The 16986-nt window shown below is 40.8% G+C and overlaps 1 protein-coding gene across 5 annotated transcripts in view; it reads left to right on the top strand.

Annotated features, from left to right (window-relative positions):
* Positions 1–16986, top strand: part of get4 (guided entry of tail-anchored proteins factor 4) — a 44272-nt gene that overhangs the window by 17584 nt on the left and 9702 nt on the right. For all 5 annotated transcript variants that reach the window (XR_011887316.1, XM_072269099.1, XM_072269102.1 and 2 more), the window contains exons 4-7: positions 4201–4350; positions 4872–5010; positions 16417–16557; positions 16650–16725. Coding sequence is in view for 4 of the 5 variants with exons in the window: in XM_072269099.1 (XP_072125200.1) it covers positions 4201–4350; positions 4872–5010; positions 16417–16557; positions 16650–16725 (506 nt within the window). In the remaining variant the exon portion in view is untranslated. The remainder of the gene's footprint in view (positions 1–4200; positions 4351–4871; positions 5011–16416; positions 16558–16649; positions 16726–16986) is intronic.

Genomic DNA, 16986 nt, shown 5'->3' with positions numbered 1-16986 from the left:
AAAGTGTTGATTATTTTTGCTGTTCCAATATTTCTGCATAGATTACTAAAGTATCATTAATGTTAATTTCATTCCAGAAAGAAATTACTAGATTAACATCCAATGGTCTGGGCATTTGATTCTGAAACCCAAGTTGGAATCCTGCATGGAATTTAAATTCAGTTAATAATTTTCAAATTAACAAAGAATGACCAGATTGTCATTAAAATCTATCTTTCACCAATATCTTTTAGGGAAGGAAATTTGTTGCTCTGTCTGACTCTTAAATTCCCTCTGAAACGGCCTACCAGGCTAGACATTTGAAAGGGGATTAGGGGTGGATATTAAATGCTGGTCTTGCTAGCAAAAACAAACTTAAAATCAAAAAATCAAAAGGCGGCGTACACCTAATTGTGTGTGAAATTTCCAGATTGCATTCAAACCTGAGCTAGTTCCCTGATATCCCTCTGGAAGTCTCTGTCCTTCTATCAGCTCATTCCATGTACCCACCACCAATGTGTAGAAAAAGTTTCCTCTTTTATTTTATCCCTTCTCACCTTAAATTTAGTTTTTGACTCACCTACCCTGTGGAGGTTGGGTGGGTGGGAGACTATGACCCTATCTATGTTACACACTTCCGTAAGGTCACCCTTAGATTCCTGTGCTTCAGGATAAAATGCCCCAGCCTATCCATTCCCTCCAATACAGGCAATATCCTTGTGAATCTTTTCTATACTTTTCAAGATTCAAGATTGTTTATTGTCAATTCTCGTACAAAATTGTGTGGGAAAATGAAATAATTATTTCTCCAGATCTGATGCAGCCAAAGAAACAATAAGATAAAAAATATAGTAATAAAAACCACAATAAATATAAACACATAAGATAGCTTATAAATAAGGATTGATTGTATGTCTGTAAAGTGATGCTCTGTACATAAAGTGGCTGACAGGAAAAGATAAGGTAGGGCAACACACACAGGAAGTTGGAAGAATTCAGCAGGCCAGGTAGTATCTATAGAAAAGAGCACAATCGACGTTTTGGTACCGAAACCCTTCGGCAAGACTTTTCCTCTGATGCCTCTTTTGGAACACAGTACGTGCCAGTCCTGTGGAAGGGTTTTGGCCCGAAACGTCAACTGTGCTTTTTCTATGGATGCTGCCTGGCCTGCTGGGTTCCACCAGTGTTTTGTGTGTGTTGCTCAGATTTCTAGCATCTGCAAAACAGTCCATGAGCAGGTTGGGTGGGATTCTTCATGATGTTACCAGCCCTTTTTTGACAGTCTTCTGTATATATATCTTTTGTGGTGGGTGGGCTGGTCCCGGTGACAAGTTAGGCAGTTTTGCCTACCTGTTGTAGAGTCTTCCTGCTCCTTCCACCTTAATGACACTCTTCCTTTAATTTGCCGACATTACATTGAAGCTTTCCCCTGATGCCTCCTTTGGAACTCAATACATGCCAGTCCTGATACATTCCTTGCATGAATAAAATAAAACTTTGGATTTTTTGACTGGTTTCTAGCAGGTTTGGGTAGGAGCATTTCTCTTGAGGTGACAAGCTCAAGAAATAATTCAGAGGATGGTAATAAAGATTAGTAGCTCAGTGGCTTGATGATCAATTCTTCAATGCTGAACCTGGCTGGCTCCTTTGTAAAACAGGTTTCAGGAACTTTTTAAATCTAATTAATATTTAGATTGGACACAGTTGTGTTTAGGAAATCAACACACTGGCAAGCTGACACTAGTCCAAGGTAGTTTCTGTATAATTTTAGCCCAGTGTGGAACTGTAGCCCTGTGAGATTTAAATCACAGCTGGTTTCATTAGAGCATGTAACACTAACTCCCGAAGCAAAGTACTAGAGCACATTTTGCTGAATCTTGGATTTATTGAGCTCCTTAAATTGATGTCTGTTGCCTGCTTGTTAAAATTCTGATAGGATTTATGGACTGGAATAATTAGCTTGTTCAGACTTCATTTTTTTAAAATTAAAGCAGAAAATGCTGGAAACTCAGCGGGTCAGATATCATCTGTGGAGAGAGAAATGAGTTAATCTATCAGGTTGATGTTTCATCAGATCTCTCTCGCTCGCTCTCTCTCTTTCTCTCTCTCTCTCTCTCTCTGTCTCCATGGATGCTTCCACCCTACTGATTCTTTTCAACATTTTCTGTTTCTATTTAGGATTTCCAGCATCTGCAGAATTTTGCTTTTGGTATGTACTCATCGATCGCAAAACCCAATGATTCATGAGCACGGATTTATCATTATTATAGGCCACAATACCTACTTAAATCTCCCTCTTAAATTTGATTTTTTTAACTTGCAGTAAATATTCTAATTGGTGCTTTGTATCTTTCTGGGTGATTTTTTTCTAGACTTAAGCTTCTGGAAAAATACGAAGAATTTATCAATACAGTGATGTCTAATATCTATTTCTCTTATTTTTCATTATCCTTTGATTTCACCTCCCCCACCCAATGATTTTAATATGATTCAATGTTCAGTGTCTATCAGGTAACTTGATAACTCGTCTAGACCAACAATTTTCCTCTGTAGCTAATTATAAGGAGAGAAACCTCTTCTAACTCTTAAAGTTCAAAGATTCATTTTATTAAAGTATGTTTGCAGAATACAACTCTTTAGGTGGTTAATGATTATTTTGTTGACAAAATTTTTAGAATTGTACTGTTTTAGCCAAGTTAGTGTAATTATCAAAAGATTTAAAAGATATATGTTTTCCACTAATCAGTACATAAATTACATTCATAATAATTCCTGTGTTTTACTGGTTTCTCCACACTAGTTTGCTGGATTGATAGAATTTAAAATAGCTTAGCCATAGAAGCACTTAACTTGCAGGTTCTTATTCCTTAATATTTTATATTGTATGTTGTTGATTCCAGTATATATTTAAGATACAGTTGAGTATTGTATAGCAGCGGAGCTAAGAGTTTGGGCAAAAGGCAGGTTGGCCAAATCAGTCATGATCTTATTGAATGGTGGAGCAGGTTTGACAGGCCAACTGGCTGACTCCTGCTCCAATTTCTTATGTTCTTGTATCATGCAAGGATAATGAAAATGTTGCTTGCCTCTGCTGAAGTTAGAAGCAAATCTTTCTTTTCGTGTTTCTGTTGTGCCAATCACTTGTTCTTGGAAATGTTTAAATACTGCTAAATCATTAATTTTTTTAAAGCCTGAACTTTGCAGATGGTACTAAAATAGATGGCATTGTAGACAGTGTAAAAAGTTTTAAAACAATTACAGGGGGATCTTGATCAGCTAAGTAATTTGGCCAAGGAATGGCAAACTGTATTCAATTCAACTAAGTGAGCATGTTGCATTTTGGGAAGTTAAACCAGGGTAGAGATTTCATAATGAAAGGTAGGGTCTTGGTGGGAGTTGCAGAACCCACTGATGTTGAAGTACTAGTACTTAGTTCCCTGAAAATGGTATCACAGGTGGTGGTGATAAAGATGCTTGGCACACTAGCCTTCATCAGTCAAGGCATTGTGTATAAGAGTTGGGATGTTATGTTGTTCCTGTATGAGATATTGAGGTCGGACGGGAGTACTGTGTATGGTTTTGGTTATCCTATTAAAGGAGAGGTATTAAGCTGGAAAGAGTGCAAAGATTTACCATACTGTTACCAGGACTCAAGACTTGGTAGGGGCAGGGTAGGCTGGAAATTCATATATTAGAGCTGCGGTTCCCAACCTTTTTTATGCCATGGACCGCTACCGTTAACCAAGGGCTCCATGGACCCCAGGTTGCGAACTCCTGACCTAGACATAGGTTTAAGTTGAGAAGGGAAAGATTAAAAGGGATCTTTGGGGTAAGAAAGATGGTGTGTATATGGAACAACCTGCCAGAGGAGAAGGTTGAAGCAGGTTCAATAACATTTAAAAGTTATTTGGTCAGGTTCATGGATAGGAAAGGCTAACAGAGATATGGGCCAAACCTGTATAAATGGGACAGTTTAGATGGGCATCTTAGTTGGCATCAATGAGCTGTGCCAAACATCTTGTTTTTGTGTTCTATTACTCTGATTTACAAATGTAATTTTCTTCTTCATGTCAAAAAAAAGATTTATTTACTTGACGTGTTTTGTACAAGTACAGATATATAATGCGTTACTCTAACTATATCTTTATTTCAGTCATCCAGCAGAATTTTCTGAAAAAAAAAAGCACACTGCGAAACCCGTTAACATTTTATGTCTTTCAGAAAGTCTTGGTAAACTTTTTAGTCTAATGGATCCAAACTCCCCCGAAAGAGCAGCATTTGTATCCAGAGCATTAAAGTGGTCTAGTGGTGGTTCAGCTAAGCTTGGTCACCCTAAACTCCATCAACTGCTAGCAGTCACACTGTGGAAAGGTACAACTAGAGTGAACAAAATCAGTAATTAAAAAAATAACTGCTGTAGTTCGGTGTTAACTGTGCTAACGGATTTGTAAGTAAAATCCAAGCACTGAGGCAGCTTGCATGAAACTAGTGGAAAGGTACTCCTCATTGGATGGGGAATTGGACTGATCTTGGGTATTTTAGAAAATTCTTGGGGTTAAATTTATATCAGTGTTTTGAGAATATTACTGCTGATTTATCATACACAACTGGTTTGGTTTCATTAAAATGCTGATATTTGAATAAATCAATGGCTGGAACAGTTGGGGAATTCTTCCCTTGTGTTTAACTTATGAAAAAAATGTATCAGATGAATGGTAAAGGTGACTAATGGCTTTTTTGAGTGGGCGAGAACATTGAAGATTGAGTTGCTGGATTTAATTATTTGATCAGATTGTAATTGGCAAGTAGGATCAGTGCATCTTTGTATTTAAACAATCAATAAAACTTGCTTTGCATTATTTTGTAATTATGATTTTGCATTTGCTTTCCAGAACAAAACTACACTGAATCTCGGTATCACTTCCTGCACTCAGCAGACGGGGAGGGCTGTGCAAATATGTTAGTAGAATATTCTGCATCAAAGGGCTACCGGAGTGAAGTGGACATGTTTGTTGCTCAGGCAGTCTTACAGTAAGTAAATAAGAAACATGTATGAAAATGTTGCTTCTAATATCATTGTGGTAGGTTGACTGCTTTAATACAGTGTTTTATTGACCTTACGTGTTTCTGTTTGTAGTGTTAAGGATTCTAGCTGAATCTGACTCCTAAATTTTGATTGAATGTTTTGGTGAGTGGTAGGGAAGATCACTATGTTTTGGTTTAAGTTTATACAGTACTTCTAGTTTTGGAGCACATCCTTGGTGAAATCATGGATTTTTTAAATCCAAAGAGAAATGTGAGAGATTCTTTAGCCAGAGCATGGTGGATCTGTGGAATTCATTACCATAGATGGATGTGGAGGCTGTCATTGGTTGTATTTAAGCTGGAGGTTGATAGGTTCTTGATTAGTGAGGGCATTCAAAGGTTATGGGAAGGAGGTAAGAGAATGGGGCCGAGAGGGAAAATAGCCTTGATGGAATGCTGGAGCAGACTTGATGGGCTGAATGGTGTAATTCTGCTTCTATGTCTTATGGTCTTATGATTGTGCTGTTGACCAACATGAGATGTAGCCACTAAGCACTTGAAAATTCATCAGGGGCAGAGGAAGAATGGATGTGGACCCATGTCATCATGCAACCAGGGATCTTAAAGCACATAGGAGTATTTTGGAATTTAATGAAAGATCTTGCCTGAATGTGATTAGACAGATTAATACACTGAAAGTTTTTGGTGTTTCTGGGTATGTGTTTACTCTGTTATCATACCTCATGTGCAACTTTTTAGTTAGGCATTTTAAAAAAGTATTTTGGTAAAGAAAAATATAAGAGCAGTGGAGTGAAGCCACACCACATCTGTTTGTAGTGTTATTAGAATCTAATTTATTATTTCTGACTTAGATGACAATAAGATGAAGGTTGTTTTGTGGCAGAAGTACGGGTCACTGACAATTACTATAAATTATGAAACAATGAGCAAAACAAAAGGACTAAAGGTGTTTCATGAACTGTTCTGGAATCTGATGGTGAAAGGGTTGAAGCAGTTCTTAGAATGTTCAGCGTGGGTCTTCAGGCTCCAATACCACCTCTCTGAGCTCTTACCTCTACAACATGTTATATAATACACAGTGTCTATAAGAAGTATTCACCTCTTGGAATTTTTCATTTTTTATTGTTTTACAACATTGTATCACAGTGGATTTAATTTGGCTTTTTTGATACTGAGCAACAGAAAGAAGACTTTTTGTGTTAAAGTGAAAACAGATCTCTACAAAGTGATCTAAATTCATTATAAATGTAAAACACAAAATAATTGCACAAGTATTCACCCCCTTTAATATGACACACCAAATCATCACTGGTGCAGCCAATTGGTTTTAGAATTCACATAATTAGTCAAATGGAGATCACCTGTGTACAGTCAAGGTGTTTCAATTGATTGTAGTAAAAATACACCTGTATCTGGAAGGTCCAACTGCTGCTGAGTCAGTATCCTGGCAAAAACTACACCATGAAGACAAAAGAACACCCCAAGCAATTCCACAAAAAGGTTATTGAAAAGCCTAAGTCAGGAGGTCGATATGAAAAAATTTCCAAGTCACTGAATATCCCTTGGAATACAGTACAGTGAATCATCAAGAAATTGAAAGAATATGGCACAGTTGTAAATCTACCTAGAGCAGGAAGTCCTCAAAAACTTGAGTGACCGTGCAAGAAGGGGACTGTTGAGGGAGGTCACCAAGAGACCTACGACAATTCTGGAGGAGTTATGAGCTTCAGTGTCTGAGCTGGGAGAGACAGTATGTACAGCACCAGTTGCAGCTTTATGGAAGAGTGGCAAAGAGAAAGCCACTGTTGGAGGGGGGGAACCTCACATGAAATCTTGGCTTGAGTTTGTCAGAAGGCATGTGGGGATCTCTGAAGTCAGCTGGCAAAAGGTTCTGTGAAACCAAAATTGAGCTTTTTGGCCATCAGATTAAACACTGTTTGGCATAAATCAAACAGCACACATCATCAAGATCACACCATCCCTACTGTGAAGTATGGTGTTGGCTGCATCATGCAGTAGGGAAGCTTCACTGCAGCAAGTCCTGGAAGGCTTGTGAAGGTAGAGGGTAAAACAAATGCATCAAAATACAAGGAAATCCTGGCAGTTTGTAAGAGAACTGCAACTTGGGAGAAGATGTTTTCCAGCAAGACAATGACCCCAAGCATAAAGCCAAAGCTATACAGGAATGGCTTAAAAACAACTAAGTTATGTCCTGGAGTGGTCAAGTTAGAGTCCAGACCTCAATCCAATTGAGAATTTGTGGCTGGACTTGAAAAGGGCTCTTCACTGACGATCCCATGCAGTCTGACAGAGCTCGAACAGTTTTAGACCAGAGACCATAAGATATAGGAGAGAAGTAGGCTATTCGGCCCATTGAGTCTGCTCCATCATTCAATCATGGGCTGATCCAATTTGTAAAGAAGAATGGGGAAAAATTGCAGTGTCCAGATGTGCAAAGTTAAAAGAGACCTATCCACACAGACTCAAGGCTATAATTGCTGCTGAAGGTGCATCTACTAAATACTAACTTGAAGAAGGTGAATACTTATGCAATCAATTATTTTGTGTTTTTATGTCAGAGAAATGTATACTGTATACATCTGAAATGCTTTTTCTTTGCAACCATCCACAAAAACAGAGGAGTGCCCCAAAGAATGAATGACAGTTAAATGTTAGAACCCCAAAGTCCCCCCAGCTCCCCTCCCTCCCATGAGTAAGCGGCAGCAAGCAATGATTCCCCCTCACCCCACCGGCAAAAAAAAAGCATCAGCACCTGCCACTGAGCACTCAGGCATGAACAAAGGAACAGCAAAGACACAGACTTGCAGTACCCCAAAGACTTCTTGTTCATCCGATATTTGACATACCAGGTTCTCTCTCTCTCCCTAATAAGGAGAAGGGAGACATAACAAACAACTTGCTAGTGTATGATGTTAAAAGTCCGTTGCATTGCTTTTTCCGAGCTCTGTGCCCAAAGATCTCAGGTCTCTGGGCACACAGCCAAAGATCTTCCATCTCCCACGACACACCGGTCTGGGACACCTACCTTCGATCCGCCTGTCTCCAGAGCCCTGAGATCCTAGGCTTCCAAAGGCGAGCCAAACTCTTAGGCTGTGCCCTTGGCACATCAGATAACGGCCAGTCATGACACCCCGAGAGCAGGCCCCATTCCTGCAAAGGGCCGAAGTCAGCGTGTAACTCCAGGTCAGGGTCTTCAAAAGAACCCTGATAGGGGAAAAATAGAGATATTAAAGATGGAAATAGAGCTGTTTCCAAAGATGCAAGCAAAGATGTAGCCATTTAGCACCATCTTGACTAAGCTCTGCCCTCCAGATCACTTCGTAGAGATCTGTTTTCACTTTGACACGAAAGAGTCTTTTTCTGTAGATCAGTGTGAAAAAAAGACAAAAGTTAAATCCACTATGATTCAATGTTGTAAAACAATAAAACATGAAAACTTCCAATGGGTGTGAATACTTTTTATAGGCACTATAATCAATAAAATGCATTCGGATTCTGGTGACGAGGGGAAGTGTTCAATGGGTTTTAAATTGGTCTGTAGATCAAAGGAATGATTTAATTACTATTTCTTGTTGTTGCTTTTTGAATAGAATCCTTGTGAGAGTTGGCATGGTACCTAGTGAAGCAGAATGTGATTACTAATAGATTCAATTGAACAAGCTTAACAGTCCTTTTTTTTGGAAGGGACATCAAGCCATGCAGTAATTAAAGTTGCAAAGCCTAAAATAACTGTGGAGGCTAGAAATCTGAAATAAAAACCAGAAAATGCTAGAAACACTCAATAATTCAGCGAGTATCTGTGGAAGAGAAACAATTAACATTTTTTTGGAGAGTCTTTTACCTCAGCTGTTAACAGTTTCTCCCTCTACAATTGCTGCTGACCAGCTAAGTATGCTCATATTTTCTGTAGTGATGTTTCCTTTCTCTTGGAAGACATTTCCACAAAGTTGTGTGGAATGGGGCTGCTGTATGACACCAATCCAATTATTTTTCTATGAGACTGATAAGTTGACCACGACCCTGCTTTTCTTGTGTACTCAGTGTTTTGACATACAATTAAAGAACTCTATTGATAATAATGATACAACTTTAGTCACTATTGAAGGGGACAACCCATAGTGTCCCCTTCAATAGTGAGCCACAGGTCTTTGGCACTGAGTCTGGTGCTGTGGCGCGGAAGTGCAGAGAGATGAAGAGGACTGCAGGGTTGATAGAAATTCCTTAGTCAGAAGAACAGAGATGAAGTGCTGTGGGCATGATAGAGGCACCCAGATGGTATGTTGCCTCCCTGGTGCCAGGATCAGGGATGTCTCAGATTGGGTCCATGGCATTTTCAAGGGTGAGGAGGAGCAGCCAGACATGTTAGCACCAATGTCATAGGTAGACAAAGTGAGGAGGTCCTGAAGAGAGATTTTAGGGAGCTAGGTAGAAAGCTGAGAAACAGGACCTCCAGGACCTCTTGTGCCACATGCCAGTGAGGTTAAGAATAGAATGATTTGGCAGATGAATGCGTAGCTGAGGAACTAGTGCAGGGGACAGGGGTTCAGATTTATGGACCATTGGGACGGATAACACCTGAACCCGAGGGTGTCCAATATCCTTGAGGGCAAGTTGTCTACAGTTGTTCGGGGTGGGTTTAAACTAATTTGGCAGGGGGATGGGAACCGGAGTGATAGTGCTGAAGATGAAGTAGTTGGTTTACAAACAGAGGAAATGTGTAATGACACACATAAAAGTTGCTGGTGAACGCAGCAGGCCAGGCAGCATCTATAGGAAGAGGTACAGTTGACGTTTCAGGCCGAGACCCTTCGTCAGGACTAACTGAAAGAAAAACTAGTAAGAGATTTGAAAGTGGGAGGGGGAGATCCAAAATGATAGGAGAAGACGGGGGGGGAGGGATGGAGCCAAGAGCTGGACAGGTGATTGGCAAAAGGGATATGAGAGGATCATGGGACGGGTGGCAAAAGGGATATGAGAGGATCATGGGACGGGAGTTCTAGGGAGAAAGAAAGGGGGGGGAGCCCAGAGGATGGGCAATAACGGATGGGGTACGAGGGGGAGGTGGGGCATTAATGGAAGTTTGAGAAGTCACTGTTTATGCCATCAGGTTGGAGGCTACCCAGACGGAATATAAGGTGTTGTTCCTCCAACCTGAGTGTGGCTTCATCTTGACAGTAGAGGAGGCCGTGGTTGAAATATCAGAATGGGAATGGGACGTGGAATTAAAATGTGTGGCCACTGGGAGATCCTGCTTTCTCTGGCGGACAGAGCGTAGGTGTTCAGCGAAATGGTCTCCCAGTCTGCATCGGATCTCGCCAATATATATAGAAGGCCGCATCGAGAGCACCGGACGCAGTATATCACCCCAGCTGACTCACAGGTGAAGTGTCGCCTCTCCTGGAAGGACTGCTTGGGGCCCTGAATGGTAGTGAGGGAGGAAGCGTAAGGCCATGTGTAGCACTTGTTCCGCTTACAAGGATAAGCACCAGGAGGGAGATCGGTGGGGAGGGATTGGGGGGGGGGGTATGAATGGACAAGGGAGACGCGTAGGGAGTGATCCCTGCGGAAAGCGGGGGGGGGGAGGGAAAGATGTGCTTAGTGGTGGGATCCCGTTGGAGGTGGCGGAAGTTACGGACAATAATATGTTGGACCCGGAGGCTGGTGGGGTAGTAGGTGAGGACAAGGGGAACCCTATTCCTAGTGGGGTGGCGGGAGGATGGGGTGAGAGCAGATGTGCGTGAAATGGGAGAAATGCGTTTAAGAGCAGAGTTGATGGTGGAGAAAGGGAAGCCCTTTTCTTTAAAAAAGGAGGACATCTCCTTCGTCCTGGAATGAAAAGCTTCATCCTGAGAGCAGCTGCGACAGCGACAGAGGAATTGCGAGAAGGGGATGGCATTTTTGCAAGAGACAGGGTGAGAAGAGGAATAGTCCAGATAGCTGTGAGAGTCCGTAGGCGTATAGTAGACATCAGTAGATAAGCTGTCTCCGGAGATCTAGAAAGGGGGCGGAGGTGGCGGAAATGGACCAGGTAAATTTGAGAGCAGGGTGAAAGTTGGAGGCAAAGTTAATGAAGTCAACGAGCTCAGCATGCGTACAGGAAGCAGCGCCAGTGCATTCGTTGATATAGCGAAGGAAAAGTGGGGGATAGATACCAGAATAGGTTTGGAACATGGATTGTTCCACAAAGCCAACAAGAAGGCAGGCATAGCTGGGACCCATACGGGTGTCCATGGCTACACCTTTAGTTTGGAGGAAGTGGGAGGAGCCAAAGGAGAAATTATTAAGAGTAAGGACTAATTCCGCTAGACGGAGGAGAGTGGTGGTAGAGGGGAACTGGTTAGGTCTAGAATCCAAAAAGAAGCAGAGAGCTTTGAGACCTTCCTAGTGGGGGATGGAAGTATATAGGGACTGGACATCCATGGTGAAAATAAAGCGGTGGGGGCCAGGGAACTTAAAGTCATCGAAAAATTTCAAAGCATGAGAAGTGTCACGAACATAGGTAGGAAGGGATTGAACAAGGGGGGATAAAACAGTGTCGAGGTATGCAGAAACGAGTTCGGTGGGACAGGAGCAAGCGGAGACAATAGGTCTACCTGGACAGGCAGGTTTGTGGATCTTGGGTAAGAGGTAGAAACAAGAAGTGCGGGGTGTGGGAACTATAAGGTTGGTAGCAGTGGATAGGAGATCCCCTGAGCAGATAAAAGCTGCTGATAGTGTGGGAGACAATGTGTAGTGAGACTCCTAGCAAGGAGAGGCTGATGATGGGGCAAAATTGCAGTCAACAGGATGAATTGCAATGTAAAAGGTGAACAAAATCGAAAAAGTTGAATACATGACTGAAGGTGTTATATTTAGACATAGGCATAGAATATTAAGCACAGTACAGGCCCTTCAGCCCACAATGTTGTGCAAACATTTTAACCTGCTCTAAGATCAACCTAGCCATTACCACCTCCATTTTTCTATTTTCCATGTGCCCATCTATGAGTTTCTTAAATATCATTAATATATCTGCCTCTACCAGCACCTGTGACAGGGCATTCCACGCACCCACCACTCTCTGTGTAAAAACCTTACCTCTGTTATCCCCCCCTATATTTTCCACAATTACCTTAAATTTATGCCCCCTCATATTAGCCATTTCCATCCTTGGAAAAACTCTCTGGCTATCCACTCTGGATAGGTTGGAGGAGATGTGCATAGATGGGAGAGACTGCCTACAGAGAGGAGGTAGAAGAACTTGTTACCTGGTGATACTTGAATGCATGCAGTTTACAGAATAGGGTAGATGAGCTTGTAGCACAGTTACAGATGAGCATGTATGATGTTGTAGGCATCACTGAATTATGGCTGAAAGAAGATTATAGCTGGGAGCTTAATGTCCAAGGATACACATTGTAACGAAAGGGAAGGCAGGAAGGCAGGGGGGTGGCATTGCTCTGTTGGTTAAAAAAAAATGGTATCAAATCATTAGAAAGGGGTGACATAGGGTTGGAAGGTGTTGAATCATTGCGGATAGAGCTAAGGAACTGCAAGGGTAAAAATACCCTAATAGGAGTTGTATACTGACCCCCAAACAGTATTAAGGATGTGGTGTATGAATTACAATGGGAGATAGAAAATGCATACCAATAGGGCAATGTTACAAGATTCATGGGGGATTTCAGTATGCAGGTAAATTGGGAAAATCAGGTTGGTGCTGGATTTCAAAAGGGGGGATTTCTAGAATCCCGATGAGATGGCTTTTTAGAGCAACTCATAGTTGAGCTCACTTGGGGATTGGCTATTTTGGAGTGGGTGTTGTGCAATGGTCCAGAATTGATTAGAGAGTTTAAGGTAAAAGAACTATTAGGAGAAAATGATCATAGTATGATTGAATTCACTCTGAATTTTGAGAAGGAGAAGCTAAAGTCAGATGTATCAGTATTGCAGTGGAGTAAAGGGAATTATGGGGCTATGAGAGAGGAGTTGGCCAGAATTGATTGCGGGGGGGGCGGGGAGAACACTGGCTGTGATGATGGTAGAGCAGCAATGGCTGGAATTTCTGGAAGCAATTTGGAAGACACAGGATTAATGTACATCCTAAAGAGGAAGAAATATTCTAAAGGCAAGATGACATAACCGTGGCTGACAAGAGAAGTCAAAGCCAACAGAGAAGGCATATAATAGAGAAAGAAAAAGTGGGATGTTAGGGGATTGGGAAACTTTCAAATACCAACAGAAGGCAACTTAAAAAAAAAAGTCATTTAGAAGGTAAAGATAGAATATGAATGTAAGCTAGCCAGTAATATTAAAGAGGATACATAAAGTGTAAAAGAGAGGTGAAATTGGATACTGGACCACTGGAAAATGATGCTGGAGAGGTAGTAATGGGGGACAAGGAAATGGCGGATGAACTGAATAAGTATTTTGCATCAGTCTTCACTGTGGAAGACACTTAGCAGTATGGTGGAAGTTCCAGGTGTCGGGGGCATTAAGTGTGTGAAGTTGCCATTACTAGAAACTGAACGATCTGGCGGTAGATAAAGAACCTGGACCAGATGGTGTTCTGAAAGAGGTGGCTGAAGAGATTCTGGAGGCATTAGTAATGAACTTTCAAGAATCACTGGATTCTGGAATGGTTCCGGAAGATTGGAAAATTGCAAATGTCACTGCATTCTGCAAGAAGTGAAAGAGACAGAAGAAGGGAAATTTTAGGCCCGTTAGTCTGCCCTCAGTGGTTGGAAAGATGTTGGAGTCAATTGTTAAGGATGTGGTTTCGGGTACTTGGAGGCACAGAATAAAATAGGCCGTAGTCAGCATCGTTTCCTCAAGGGAAAATCTTGCCTGACAAATCTGTTGGAATTCATTGAACAAATAATAAGCAGGATAGACAAAGGAGAATCGGTTCAAGTTGTGTATTTGGATTTTCAGAAGGCCTTTGACAAGGTGCCGCATATGAGGCTGCTTAACAAGCTAAGAGCCCATGGTATTACAGGGAAGATGCACGAAAATTGTAAAATTAGTCAGCTCCATCTTGGGTACTAGCCTCTGTAGTATCCAAGACATCTTCAAGGAGTGGTGTCTCAGAAAGGCAGCATCCATTATTAAGGACCCCCATCACCCAGGACATGCCCTCTTCTCATTGTTACAGTCAGGAAGGGGGTATAGAAGTCAGAAGGCATACACTTAGCTATTCAGGAGCAACTTTTACCATCTGATTCCTAAATGGACATTGAACCCATGAACACTACTTCACTTTAATTATTTCTGTTTTTGCACCATTTAAATTTAACTATTTAATATGCATATATATTCTTACTATAATTTATTTTTTTCCTATATTATCATTGCATTGTACTGTTGCTGCTAAGTTAACAAATTTCAGTACATATGCTGGTGATATTAAATCTGATTCTGAAGATTCTACCATGGATAAAACAGTGGCTGACTGGCAGGATGCTAAGAGTGGGAATAAAGGGAACCTTTTCTGGTTGGGTGCCCGTGACTAGTCTTGTTCCACAGGAGTCTGTGTTGAGACTGATTCTTTTTATGTTATATGTTAATGATTTGGATGATGGAATTGATGCAAAGTTTGCTGATGATATGAAGGTAGTTGGATAGTTTTGAGGAAGTAGAGAGGCTGCAGAAGGACTTGGACAGATTAGGGGAATTAACAAAGAAGTGCCAGATGGAATACAGTGTTGGGAAGTGTACTTTGGTAGAAGAAATGAAAGGGTTAACTATTTTCTAAATGGAGAGGAAATACAAAAAGCTGAGGCGCAAAAGGACTTGGGGGGGGGGGTCCTTGTGCAGGATTCTCTAAAGGCTAATTTGCAGGTTGAGCCTGTGGTGAGGAGGCAAATGCAATATTTGCATTCATTTTTAGAGGACTGTAATATAAATGTAAGGATGTAATGTTGAGACTTTATAAAGCACTGGTGAGGCCACACTTGGAGTGTTGAGAGCAGTTTTGAGCCTCTTAGAAAGGATGTGCTGAAACTGGAGAGGGTTCAAAGTTGGTTCACAAAAATGTTTACAGGGTTGAACAGTTTATCATATGAAGAATGAGGGGTTACCTATCGTTTGATGAACAGTCTTGATAAAGTGGATGTTTCTTGTGGGAGATTCTAAGACCAGAGGACACAGCCTGAGGAGGCGTCCTTTTAAAACTGAGATAAGGAATCTCTTCAGCCAGAGGGTGGTGAATGTGGAATTCGTTGCCACAGGCAGCTGTGGAGGCCACGTCTGTATGTATATTTAAGGCAGAGGTTGATAGAGTCTTGATTGGTCAGGGCATGAAGGGATATGGGGAGAACATAGGAGATTGGGGCTGAGAGGAATAGCCATGATAAAATGGTGGAGCAGACTCAATGAACCAAGTGGCCTGATTCTGCTCCTATGTCTTATGATCTTATTGGTATTTAACATCTGTTTTGGAGAAATTAAATGATACGAATTCTAAATTTTTACTTAAGGCTTTTTAAACAGAAAGTTATCCCATTGATCCTGTTCAAACTTTAGAAAGCTGATGATGAATGCTAAGCTGAATGGTTTGATTTTTTTTTGACTCCACAAAGATGTAAATTTGACATCTCCTCTTTCAAAATGCTCATTTTAGTTGTTCATGACATCATTAAAGGTTTTGAATGTAGAATATTTTTAAAGTTAGAGTCAGAGCACTACAGCACAGAAACATGCCCTTTGGCTCATCTCGTCTGTGCTGAACCGTTATTCTGTTTAATCCCATTGACCTGCAACTGCACCATAGCCCTCCACACCCCATACTTATCCAAAACTTCTATTAAATGTTGAAGTTCAATCCACATCCAGTACTTCCACTGGCACCTCGTTCCATACTCCCATCACCCCCTGAATGAAGTTGTTTTAATATTATATTTTAAAAGAAAAATTTCACAAGGTATTGTTGATTATTGTTGCCTGGATTGGAGAGCATGCCTTATGAGATTAGGTAGAATGAACTTGGTCTTTTCTCCTTAAGAGACTCTTAGATAGGTCATTAGCTTAGAACAATGGAGGGCTATGCGGTAGGGAAATTCTAGGCAGTTTCAGGAGTAGGTTACACAGTCAGTACGACATTGTGGGCCGAAGGGCCTGTAATGTGCTGTAGATTTCTATGTTCTATTAAAACAGATGTTTATTTATACACCTGTTTTGAAGTTTTTGATTTATTTAAAAAGTTTTCAATTTTTTCCCCTTTTTCCATTAAAAAAATAATAGGTTGAATACCATTTGAATCGGGTGTGTTGCTCTGTAGCCAAATGAACTTTGATAAAGCAATCCATAATGTACTTCTGAGATTTCCTTAACATTGGTTACAAATTTGTTACTGCTGATTTTACTGATTTTTGAATTCCATCTTTTTTCCAGATTTCTTTGCTTAAAAAATAAGAACACAGCGTCGCTGGTCTTCACAACTTATACAGAGAAGCATCCTTCTATAGAAAAAGGGCCTCCATTTGTACAGCCTTTGTTAAACTTTATTTGGTTCTTATTACTTGCTGTTGAGGGGTAGGTATTTTCTTTATGGAAAAGAATTTGAAAGTTTGGGCAAGCTGTAAGAATTTTTTAACATATTTATTGTACTTTATTCTTTGCTAAAGGGGGAAACTTACCGTTTTTACAGTGTTATGTGAACAGTATCAGCCATCTTTAAAGAGAGATCCAATGTACATTGAGGTAGGTAACTAACTTTTATTGGCTTCGTTCATGTTGTGAGAGGTCATGGGTTTGACTGGCTTGGTAGATAAAAAGCATCTGAAGGTTGTTTACTTGGATTTTCAAGAAACAAGCAAGTTTTAAACAAGAAATAATTACATAAAATCGATGCTGCTCGGCTGCTCTTTGTGTCTGGACTAATCCCTTACTTGAGGGGGCTAAGAGGTGATGTCAATTGATGAATAACTTGAGAGTAGAACATAAAGTGGCTGCAAAAGGATA

Source organism: Mobula birostris, chromosome 9 (genome assembly GCF_030028105.1).
Source record: "Mobula birostris isolate sMobBir1 chromosome 9, sMobBir1.hap1, whole genome shotgun sequence".
In the NCBI taxonomy this organism is placed as follows: domain Eukaryota; kingdom Metazoa; phylum Chordata; class Chondrichthyes; order Myliobatiformes; family Myliobatidae; genus Mobula; species Mobula birostris.
Note: the sequence above shows the minus strand (reverse complement) of the source record. Positions and strands in the feature narration are given on the sequence as shown.